Below are 12362 nucleotides of genomic sequence, written 5' to 3' on the forward strand. Positions count from 1 at the left end.
GCACTGGAGCCCACCTGGTCCCAGTGTGACCAAAGCAAGGTCCTTTGCCCACACTGGCAAAATGAGCAACCACAGAAAGATCAACCCCATGAATGAACAACTGTCCCCTAGCACTAAGATGAGAGGCAGCTGAGTGACAGAACTGGCCTCTGGAAGAAATTAAGTCTTTCCTACCCAAAGCTTCCCCACTCCCCTTTAGCCTAGAGAAAAGCAGGAGAGGACTGAGCACAAGTAGGAAAGGTGCTGATCCCTGGCAAGTGGAGCAGTAGATTGGAAAACCAAGCATATAGCCACATAGTTCCTAGGTGGCACCAAAAGGTAGAGTGAAAGCCACCCAAAACCAGCGGAAAATGACACAGAAAGATGCTGCAACAGAAGCAGGTAAGGATTAGTTCTACAAGGAGGAAACAAAGTCAAGAAAGTAATCCAGAAAACTGATGCGCAATTGGTACTGACCTTAGGGTGTGGCAGAGGAGTTCAGCTCCAGAGAGCCTGTGGTGACTTTTCTGGGAAGCCAACTGGTGCTGAAGTGCCATACACAAGTCAGCCAGCCTTAAGACAACACTAAGCAAACCTTTCATTTCTGATGCAAGAAGCATCAGAACTCTTCTCCCAAACCAAAGCAATACATTAACCTCTCCAAAGGCTTTCTAGCCCTACTAACAGTCATGTTTTCATCACCTCCAGTAGGCATGTATAGAAATGCTGCAGCACAGGTTTCCAAATGTACACACTTTTCTTTTTTTTCAGAGCTCTGCCATAGCTGCACTGCCCTTCCTAGCAGAACACCACCAGGAGCTAGAACATTTTCTGTGTTCCTCATCCAGGAAGTGGCATCACTCCTGACAAGGAGACAACAACTAACCTGCACCAAAGCTATCCAGCATATCTTCCAGACAGGGGCTACTTTAAGCTCTACATTTCTGTTCCAAAATAAGAAGGGCTTTAGGTCCACATAAAAAGAGCAATGTAAATATTAGCTACTTTATTTAAGTGCTTTAAAGTAATAGACACATTTTTTTAAGTAGGTTTATTCATTAGGATCATGTCATTTAGTTACACCCAAATTAAAGTTTACTTTCAAACGAACCAGAGGATGAATGCTGAAAATTCCCTTAAGGTACAGACACGTTAAAATTATCAGATCAAAACAGTGACCAACATTTTACTCTTCTATTTTTTCAGAAGTTACTCATGCTCTTTAACAGCTTCCTAAGCACATGCTTGCCACTTGAACAAGTAAACATCCTTGCAACATTTACTTCACTTTGTGTGCACACCAAAAAATAAGTTAAAATGCCCTACCAGGGTTATGTCTGAGAAACAGACTACATCTGGATCAAACATGACAATTCTGTAAACATCACACAAGGTTAGAATAATTACCAATATATATTTATGCATATTTAATAGGAAACAGTTTCTGCAGTTACTGAAGTATTTTTCCAGATAATGAGAAGCATTTAAAAGGTTTTAAAAACCATTTTGTACCCATGTGGAAAAGTGTTGAAAAAATTCAGTTACACTGGTAGTCAGTAGTTAACAGAAAGCACTCAGAAAGGAGAGTCCATTTGTTGTTCTTGTAACCTTGTTTTCTCCAGTCAGGGAATAAAGTTTCTGTTTATGACACCTTATCATTTGGATTTAAAATTTTCTCCTGATTTCTCATTTCAACTCTTCTGGTTATTGCATCAATTTCTCCCTCAGTTAAGACATGATGTGAAGAGCAAGGACCAGTGGAAGAGCACAATCTCTTTATTCCAGTGGCCTACAAATACCCATCTTAGAGATAAATAAATATTTTCCAGCACCTTCCAGTAATCACTACTCCTGTCTTCATAGGGAAGGGAGGAACTAGGACAAATTAATAAATAAGAAAATAAATTATACCCTTCTCCCCACCAAAAATCTACTTTAGGCTATTAACATCAATAGAAACTTTATCTCTGTTTAGATACAAACATCTAAGAGGTAAAGTATCTGTGTGTCATGTTCAGGCAGCACATTTAAACAACCTAAGAAGAGTTAGTTCCATATAAGTTGTAGCCTTTCGAGATGATCCTCCAGATAAATATCAAATTCTACAGTATCATGTTCTGACTCATGTAGCTTCCTTTCATTGGCCATAAGACACTATCAGATTACAAATCAGACAAAATTCAGTGCTCTAGGACCTATCAGCCCTCCACAGAACAAAAGTTCACATGGAAAACCCCTAATCCTACACATGCATTCTTTTCAAGCTTTTCAGTTTGAGACGGTGGAAATAGAACTTACTCTCTACCTTTGTTTAAAAAGGCACATTTAGGCCATTTTAAATGTGCTAACTATTTTGTTTCCAGTGTTAAACATAAATTGTTTAAATGAAAAGAGCATCTGCAGGAGGTCAATTTAATCTTCAGTAGGCAACAAGAGCTGCTGTGGAGATGATGCATGAGGTTACTTTTCTGCTGATCCAGTATTCTTACAAATGTACACAACCTCTGCAGATAAGCCTTGGAGGGAGCTCTACAGAGCAGTCTGCAGAATAAGACTTTTCTGCCAGTTGCTTGGTTTTATTTGGTGAACCCAAATATTGGCTTTATTTTTCCGTGGACGCTGCTGCCATAGCTGGTTTCATGCCCTCACGTGTGGACTTCAGCTCCTCCAGTTCTGTGTTTAGTTTGCTGATCACCCACTCCAGGGCATCCCGACCCTGCCAGAAAAACACCAGAATTTAGGGTTGGAACAGGCACACCAATACTGCTCATGTTTCTATAGTTCTTCCTCTGTCAGACATGAAACTTGTTTTAAAATCAATGCCATGCCCTGCATAGTTTGATGCTAGATTATATTGACAATTTCTTTGCATCTTCTTATGGAAACTTCACTGCAAAGGCATTTGCTTCACCCCTAAGCCGGAAGCAAATGCAATGCTAGTGTAAGCTCCAGTAGCACACCGAGGCAGAAGGCCTAATTTAGCAGTTAAGTTTCCTTATCTAGGAGATTTGCTGTTTCTGCTGTTTGCTGCTCCAAAGGTATCAGCAGATTTATGGTAAAATCCAGGTACTGTTCTCAGTTTCATTAACCAAGTTATATGGACAGTTTTTGAGAAGATCCAGAACAAAGAAAGTCTTCCAAGGGCTCTTTGAAGTACCAACTAAGTGATCTGATATCTATCAAGAGTTCAGAAGTGGACTCACACTGAAGTCTGTATTTGTACACATCAACTTTTTAGCATCTAAACCAGACTAATTAAAGTCTGGAGTTACACATTTTATATCAAGGTACAGGAATGCCTCATGCTAGGAACTGACAGCCAGTGCTTCAGTAAGACCTGCAGAACCACGAACAATAAGCCTGTCAAAAAGCTTTTACCTAAAGAAAACCTGTAGCAGCTGCACCCCAACGACCACAAGATGCAGCCAGCAGCACAACACAACCAAGAAAATAAAGAGGACTTTAATGAAACAAAAGTGCACAATTTTAGAGCTCTGCGATCTCGAAAGAGCATCTTTTGCTAAAGCAAGCAGATGGGATCAACTAGGAAAACACCTAGACGTTTTTCACTTAAAGAGAAGTCAAGAGACATTCACCTGTATTACTCTACTAAGAATACAAAGTACCAACAGTGAAGAGCAGTTAAGTGGGAGCTACATGGCTCTGGCCAAGTCTAGAATTCTGAAGATAAAGGTTTGAGCCCAAAAAGTCATAAATGTTCAGGAAAGGCAGTGTTCAAGCCCTCTGCAGAGATTGCTAGAAAGGAGGGGAACACCACCTCCACACACAAATTGTGATGTGCTAATTTTGTTGTATGCATTAAAGGTGATAAAGTGCACAGAAACCTCATAGTGTCCAGAACCTGCTGTTGTCCTTTATAAACCACTAGGCACAAACAAGAATCTACATAAGCAGTTTTGAAAACCTAAGGAAAAAAGAATGTCAGAACAAAGCTCATACACTCTTGAAGGATTCTTTTTCCAGGCTAGAAACACTACTCTGGAATAATATGAAAAGCCCAGACCCAAAGTGCAAAGTGTAAGCTGTTAAAAGAAATGAAGTTTTCCTATGAAGAGGAGCAGTTATCTCAAGACCCCCACTGAGGTCAGTGAAGGGTTGACTCCATTTCTCTTTGGATCTTCCATATTACAGGAGCTCACAGAATAAACAGTAATTGCTACTTCTGCATTAGCAGGCAGCCCTTAAACTAAGAAAAGTCATCCAGGTATCACAATAAATTGTTCAGCTCTTGGTCAAGGCTCAGAAAGGGAGATTTGGCTCCACACCCCAAATTACCTCAAGAACTAGGATGTTTAAGTTAATTAGTTCAAGATATGCCTTTAAATGATACTAATAACATTCAAGAAAGCATTATTGAAATTGTCCACTTGAAGTATGGGGTGCTGATAAAAGACCTTAGAAGAGGATGATTTAACTTCTGAGCTCCTTCCATTTGAGCACCTAAGCGACCATTCCTCAGCAGGTGGTAACTTCCATCTTCTCCACAGGCTGTGCAAGAGCTGGGAATGCCAGCAAAGCACAAATAAAAGCACCCAGACATGGGCAGGCTACTGCACAGCAACAAGTTTTAACTAGCCATGAATTAACTGAGATGAGTGCTCCGTAAGGAAAAAGGGGGGGCAGGGAGGCGGAATCATCTTTCAGTGAGCAAGCATTTGGACATTTAAAAGTCAGGTTTAAATATGCTCTCTGAGCTGACACAGGCACACAGAACTGAGACAGCAACAGCTTAGATGTTATATTTGTCTAATTGCTCAAAGAAGACTCGTCAGAGGGTCAAATACCCCTGCCATAGAAAATGCTCAGTAGAAACATACTGAGATTCTTTTCATGCCCTGACTCGAAACAATCACATCGTTGTGTTTCACCTGATATCCTTGTCAATAAGATAAATTAATTAAAAAATCCATGACATTCAACTGGAGCACCAAGATATTTCCTTCAGATATTTCCTTTCCTATGAGAGTACATAGGTCTGTGTGTATCTCCTTAGACCTGCATACACTATATGCCATACTTTGCAGCTAAGAATAAACTCAGGATTTTGGCAAGGAAGACTTCAGGAACATTCTGCAGAGGAAATAAGGTTTGAAATCTCAACCAGATGCAAAGCCTCCAAGTGCCATGAAACTACCCAATTATCAGAAAAAATCTGACAGAGGACTATCTATAAAGTCTCATACTGTACAACAAGTTCTGCAGTAAGTCATTAAGCAAGCACAGTCATCCCCAGGCATGCAGGTTGTGTTATTCATTATTGCAGGTGTCAGCAGCATGACGTGTCTTGCAGAACAAGCGCTGCATATGAAGATTTGTTGCTAGAGCTTAAGTGACTGATAAGTGCTGAGCCTTTGTAGTTGATGTTTTCCAGAAAAACAGCCATAAAAGCTTAGTGGAATGAGAACAAAAGCAAACACTCACGGCATACACAGATCTCAAAGTAAGCAGTGTAAAAAGCCCGACTTTCTTAACTAGGAGAAGCAGCAAAATGGATTTCTTTCTTTTCAAGAAATCTTATTGGTTGAAGCAGAAGCCAATACAGGAATGACAGGGACAGGCTACACTGACTAGTGGATGAAAAACAATCCTCACAGAGGTCTCACAGAGGCAAATACACTCAGTTCTCTCCACTCTGAACTCAGATTTGTTCATAGTAACATCACTGCAGGGACACACCACTACCAAAATGAATACAACTACAAGATCAATGAAAAGCGGGAGCAGTCTGGCATACTGACAGCTTTAAGCTTTGCACAAATTTCCTCAGAAGGGTAACACTATTACTCAGGCAGAAGAGAAGCAAATACAATCCTGCTATGCAAATATTACCCCTGTAAGGCAACCTGTTTCAAGAAATCAATTTTATATCCTAAAAACACAGTACTGTTTAATTTTTATAATGCCAATTCAACTCACTAGCCAATTTATTAAATTCTTTAGGTACCAGTTTTCTATGCTGAAATCACAGATGCTAGGACCAGCTCAAACACTTGGTGGAGGGACTCCTTCACATCCCTAGTTGTCTGCAGTCTTCAAGCCATAAGCAAGGCTGTGTGGCACAAGACACGGCTGCAGCAAGTTGGCTGCTCAGCAGCATAAGCATGGCTTAATGGATCCAGCCTGGACTGGGGCTATGCTACCCTCTGCAACTGCAGTGCAATGAACAGGTCTGCCATTCCTGTATGCAATGTGTGTAAAACAGGCATGCAGGGTAATTTATGAAACCCACAATGTGACAACAATCCATGCACATATTTGCTAGAAAGCTGAAATGTTGTACCAAGAGGAAGAATGCTGGCATTACCACTAGTTAGTACAAACTGCTGGTGTGGAGAACTGCTAGCTTAGAGCGCTTTCAGAATTTTGAATTATCCACTCAATAGCATCCCACCCCTAGAGTAACACAAAAATATTTACAACAAATGGCAAATGACTTTTTCATCATCATTAAAAATAATAATGCATCACCTGCCACTGCTACCTCAGAGCAAAATCTCAGTAATTCCTATTTCTTAAGAACAGCAAAATTTTTCAGTAATTGTCATGAAGTTTATGAGGAGTGCTTAGAGCACAGAGGCACAGCACAGCATGCAAGAAGAGCCAGTAGTACCACAATAGGTACTGGCTGGCAAAGAAAGGGTTGGTAACAGCAATTACAAATTCCTGTGAAGTTCAAAATCTCTAGAGAATTTTCAGTGACATACACAGGACAAGAAGGTCTTTCTGGTTTGCAAGATGCTTGTGAGCCAGTGTGTTCCTTGAAAATGGCACAACAGAACAATCTTTAAAAGAAATTGAGCTCTCTCATAGGCAACACCTCAACAGGTACAAAGAAATATTTACAGTCTGTCTGACTTCAATAGAGACATGCAAATGTAACCAATGCCTTAAGAGGAATTTGGCCAGCATTTTTAAGTGTGCCTAACTTCCTCTGGCAGACCAGCCAACCAGACAGTGCTTTGCTAACTCTGGGTCAGCCTGAAGTTTGGTTGTGAGCCAGGGTTTGTTCCTCTCTTTCAAGAACATACACCCCACACAGACTTTTAAATGGAAACTGAATCAGAACAGAATTGTAATTTAAGTGAAACACCTTCCATTTCAAACAAATACAGAAAGCACCCTGCTAGGAAAAGGCACTTTTCAGTGTCTAGAAATGACCCATCACTCCTTCCCCATCCCCTGATTTTAAAATGTTTTCCTCTCACCTTAGGAGAAGCACACAGAAGGGTGGAAAAGGAGACTTTCTACTCTCTGTCTAGTTGTTCCTACCGAGTTGGCTTACACTAGCTTGGTCAATGAGTATCCCTCACAAGGATGAAGGGCTGGCCAAAGCACAGGATCTCTGGCACAGCAGGAGTTACCTGGGCCAGATTTCCACTGTGCAGAACCTCTCCAGCAATGGAGAGCACAAACTCAAACTCCATGTGCACTCATCCTGCTGTTAGGCCAAGTCCTATGCTTCTCTAGCAATTCCATTTCTTCCCCAAAGAGCTGTAGGACAAAGTGCCCAAGAATAAGCACTCCCATAGCTCTGCCTGTGCTGAAGTTCAGCTCCATGGCTGCAAGCCAAGTAGAAAAAGCAAGCACAGGACAGAGGAATCAGTACAGTGTTACCCAGGAGAGGCAGCATAGCCTCACCTCCTCAAAGAATATGCTCCTGCTTACACTACATTACTTTCAGCCAAAGGCAAGAAGACAGCTCAATAATGGATACGAACTGGAACAACTGACAAAGCAGCATAGAAAAGATGCTGGTATTAACTGATAAATCAACATTATAAAGGCTGAAAGTGAAGTTACATTCTCTACTAGCACTAACTCCAAGAAATAGGAGGTTATTGTTTAAAAAAGTATTTTGGAAAACAAAAAAAACCAAACCCCAACTAATAAAGTTTGTATGCTATCTGCAACTGTAGCATACACATAGAAGCTTGTTTGTTCTGCTATACAATTCTAGTTGAAAAACAAAGATTTAGTAACGACACCTTTTCATACTTTGGGAAATTATATTCTACTTGCTGAGGATCTATAAAAAAATCAATTGAAACACTGAGCACAAAATCTAGAGAAATTAAATATAACATCCAACACACCCCACTGACAATTACTATTTCAAATAAAAGAATGACTGGGCAGAGGGAGAGAGGGAGAAGACAGAATAAAGATGTACCTTTCTGGCGTTAGAAGATATTGTGTTTGCCATTAAGCTTTCCAGATAACTGCTCAAGCTAATGCCTTTAACAGTAATAATTGCTTCTTGAGTTAACACAGTCCTGCAAGGGAATAAAGAAAGGTTAACACCTAAGCTGAACTGGACTAACAAATTGTCTCTGTTACGCAAAGATGCACATAAATATCCCAACTTACTTTTCCGGGTTTTCTGGATGAGGTGTGTAAACCAGTCTCTCGTCAACAGACACCAAGTTTGTGAGCGTAATCTTAAGAACAGAAACAGAGCTGAAATCCTCACCTCTCACCTTTCATTTTTCTGTTATCAGCAGCACTACTCAATAGCAGAGCACTCAATTTAATGTCAGAGTGTACACAGAATATAAAATCCAGAACACCCTCAATGAAAAGGCCTATAAAGGGTGATGCATCTTCTCCTATCCTTGATCTAATTATATCAAAGTTCCCATTCACAGTACAGAGCACCAACAGCTTTCTCTGAATGCCGAGTCTGATCTACGGCCAGTGATGAAGAGAGGCACTTCCAGACCATCATAACACTACCTGGACTAGACAGAAAATTAATACTCAGGAAAGGCAATGTCTCTTGTACAGAGACAAGCCCCTCCCCCCATTTAAAATCTGATAGTTATGAGTTCCCAGGATACCAAAAAATAGCACAAGACTTCATTTACATTCTATGAAAAAAGGCATTTCACATTAAAAGTTTAGTTGTAAATGGCAGAACTCATTCATTTAAAAGTCAAACTATTTTACATGCATTCTGAGAAACAATCCTGCATTAAAAACAGAATCTCAAGTGTTAGATGATGAAGTATTTAAATTTCCTATTTATGAGAAGAAGAGTCATCTAAGACACTGACTAAGACATGGAAATTGTTGCCTCTGATGAAAGACATGGACACATTTCTAATCTAAATGTTAAGAGCAAAACATTCAACTTCCAGAACTAATTACCAGAAACTTCTTAAGACACCACTCACATTAGTTGAGCAAAGCTCCATCTTTTTTTCTACTGGATCTACCACAGAATGTTCCTCAATGTAAGTCAGAGTTCTACTTGTTCCTAATATCTGAAGGGAGAAAAATAAAAGTTTAGTACCAAAATCAAACAAACCAACTGAACCTTAAAACACACAAATGCTAAGTTCTGCGTGACCCCAAATAAAAAAGTAATTAATGGATACTGGAGGACTGTGATCGGTGGTGAGACTTCATTGTCTAGATTGTATCAGTCACAGAGCATGGCACAGACCAGCCTGGAAGGCATTTACAGACATACACAAATTCAAGCTTTCATTTTGAAGTCAGGTCCAATTCAGAGGATGACATACATAAGTGTGTGTCACACCCTTAGTAAAGAATGAAGGCTGCAAAAGGTACCGCTTTTACAATGCTGGGCAATCCCCACTCCGTGCTGAGAAGACGGTGGCTGTGCAACCTCCCCTTGTTATCCAGGCTCCTGTCGAGGACATCTACTCCTACCACACATGGATTCATGGGGTTGGGGTACTTCCTCATAGCAGCTTTGATCACAGTATCCCAGGGATGGCTGTAAAAGGAAGAGGTGAGAGTATTTGTAACTGTTTCATATTCAATCGCAAGTATTCAGATGATGCTAAATCAGGATATAGGTTGTGCAATATGGAACATGCTGTACAATTTCATAGCTCCCAGAGCTCCCTTTGGAATACAGTTATGTTTGGAAAGGCAATAAGAAAGTACTGACACACAAACAGAAGGAAAAATAAATTCTTCTCTCCAGAGTGAACCAAGGAATTACTAATGCAAGACTAAGAAAAATTAAGGCAAGAGTAAACAGTCACTCATTGCTACAAGTGACATTCCAAGCAGTGCCCACAGAGATGGGGGAAATCTCAGCTCATTCCAGAACACAACCAGGAAAGCAACCCTACCAAACACTCAAGCTTGTCCTGCTTTGAGAAGAGTGTTGGACTGGATGGCCTCCAGGAGTCTACTCCACCATAAATTCTTCTGTTATTCTAAGCATATCAAATAAACTAAAGAAGAAATCAAAAGCTTCTGCTCCTTCCTACAGCAAAAAAAGCAAAGCGAAATTAAATTCTACTAAAGAAAGGATAATTGGGAAGTTCAAAATAAAGAAACAGATTTTTAGAAACCTCATCAGCTCACAGCCTTATGTCTGCACCTACACTACTGCTTCCAGCAGTTTGTTAGCATGAATTCCACTTACAGATATTCTTCTCAGAACTGTTTTCATGAAACAAATTTTGATAACCTCAGACTCCTGGGATCAGAGCAGTCCTGCTACTCAAGGCAAGACGTTCCACACTGCTCTTGTGATACTTCAGATATTTCCTTCTGAAACAGTAGAGGCTACAGAAATCGTGGGCTTGATCCAATACAGAAATTCTGTCCCCAATTATTTCTACATTCAGCATAACTGACTGTCCTGGCATAATAGCCTTACAGCCTTTAAAGGTATGTTTAAAAATTCAACAATTGGTATCTAACTTAAGAAGGCTTAGGGGTGCCAACTTGTACTTAAGAGTTGCCCTTAGGGCCCCAAATGGATTTTATTTTAGTCTTAAAATAGACTGGTACAGAAGGGCACTGACAGTACAGCACTACAAGAACAAACAGAAAGGTGAAAAAATAATTTCTTTTTCTAACAAGAGTAGCAGAAATCTTTATTGGTGCAAGCAAGAGAAATAAAGAGTCCTCAATTCCTGCAGCAGAAGGAGAGCTGGAGTTCCATCTTCAGTGACTATACACTTCCATCAACAGAAGATACACAAACTGAAAATGACAAAATTCTGTTAAATGTCCCTAAGAGATTGAGTCAGAGATCCAATAAGGCACAACATTTTATTAACCATTCAAATGAACTACCTACACCCACACACATTACGCCATAAGATGGGGGTGTTCTAATACAGAACTTGATGAGAAAATGTCACATAAAAATAACTTTTGCATTCCCTAGGTGACAGATACTCATCTTAAACTCAGGAGCTGTGTCATGCTTGAGCAGCCTCGCCTGATACTTCCTGTTAGAAACCAGAGTTCACTTACACCAGACCAATGCTGAAGTCGAGCACTGAGTACCTGCATCAGCGCAAGGAGTTCAGCTGTGTTAAGGTTATTAAAGAAATTTGGAACGACACATCTGAGGTAAATGTATCTGTAAATATTTTAAGAGCTATCACCCCCGGTGCTCTCCGGGCTCCAAGACTTTTAGGACACCTGCAGCAGGAGTCACCGGCGGTGGCATTCCCCGAGCTGCACCGGCACAGCTGAGCTCTCCAGGCCAGCTCCCTGGTACAGCTTGTCACACACGTCCTGATACTTCTCCCTGCTGTCTCCTCGCTACACAGGGGCTGGTGTGGATGGACAGAACCACCTTCCATTCAGAAAAGCACTGATGGAAAGAGCTGCTGGGCACCTCAGCGGCAGTATCTGAGGCTAGGTTAAGGGACACAGCCACTGTTCATCCTTCTTGGGATATACCATCGACTACATCAGTAGTGTGGGATTTATTTTTATTTATAATGTGAAAGCTATTTTTCCTTAAGCACCCAGTCGTTTATCAAGCCATCACGCGGTCGGGCCGGCTCTACCACACCATCCTGTCGGAATGCTCTTCCCGAGGCAGGAGAAGCCCTGGCGCGGCGTCCGGCCTCGCAGGCAGGAGCTCGAGGGATGCAGGACCGGCACTGCCGAACCCCGTTCCCGGCCTCCCTCCTCCTCCTCCCGTTTCGGCCGCGCCCGCAGCATTCCTATTCCCGCCGTCACGCCGGCGGAGCCCGGCTCATCCCGCACAGCCGGGCCCGGTGAAGCGCGCCCGGGGGTCTCGCCGCGCCCTCCGGCCCTCCCCGCCCGGCCCGCTCACCCGAACACGTGCTCCGAGCTCCAGATCTTCATGGCCGCAGCGGCGTGTCCCCTCAGAGCCCGGCGGGAAGCAGGGCGGGAAGCAGGGCGGGAAGCAGGGCGGGAAGCAGGGCGCGCGGCGGCGATGCCGGGCTGTCCCACAGCCTCGCGCCGGCCCGGCGAGCGCGAGCGGCCGCGGGGCGGGCTGGGGGGCGTGCCCGGGCCGGCGCGCGCGTCACGCTCGTGCGTCATCGCCCCGCCCCGCCCGCGCCGGGGAACCGGAGAGGCACTGCTCATGCGCAGCAGCGCGCGCTGGCTGG

General features: G+C 42.3%; 1 protein-coding gene across 3 annotated transcripts; it reads right to left on the bottom strand.

Moving 5' to 3' along the window:
- Positions 1-970: 970 nt before the first annotated feature.
- On the bottom strand, positions 971-12128 carry PRELID3A (PRELI domain containing 3A). Of its 3 annotated transcripts, none has more exons than XR_014850059.1 (7): positions 12065-12128; positions 9574-9742; positions 9174-9263; positions 8368-8438; positions 8171-8273; positions 6281-6393; positions 971-2695 (listed from the first exon to the last, which is right to left on the bottom strand). XR_014850059.1 is itself a non-coding variant. In XM_085052513.1 (7 exons), exons 1-6 carry the CDS (start codon positions 12094-12096, stop codon positions 6340-6342), a joined length of 519 nt encoding a protein of 172 aa, XP_084908639.1. In that variant the 5' UTR covers positions 12097-12128; the 3' UTR covers positions 971-2695; positions 6305-6339. The 3 variants fall into 3 exon arrangements, 2 of the variants coding, with proteins under 2 accessions (XP_084908639.1, XP_084908637.1); XM_085052513.1 differs by having other exon boundaries at positions 6305-6393; XM_085052511.1 differs by lacking the exon at positions 6281-6393.
- Between the last annotated feature and the right edge of the window lie 234 nt (positions 12129-12362).

Source organism: Lichenostomus cassidix, chromosome 2, assembly GCF_008360975.1.
Source record: "Lichenostomus cassidix isolate B80296 chromosome 2, HeHo_3.0, whole genome shotgun sequence".
Classification (NCBI taxonomy): domain Eukaryota; kingdom Metazoa; phylum Chordata; class Aves; order Passeriformes; family Meliphagidae; genus Lichenostomus; species Lichenostomus cassidix.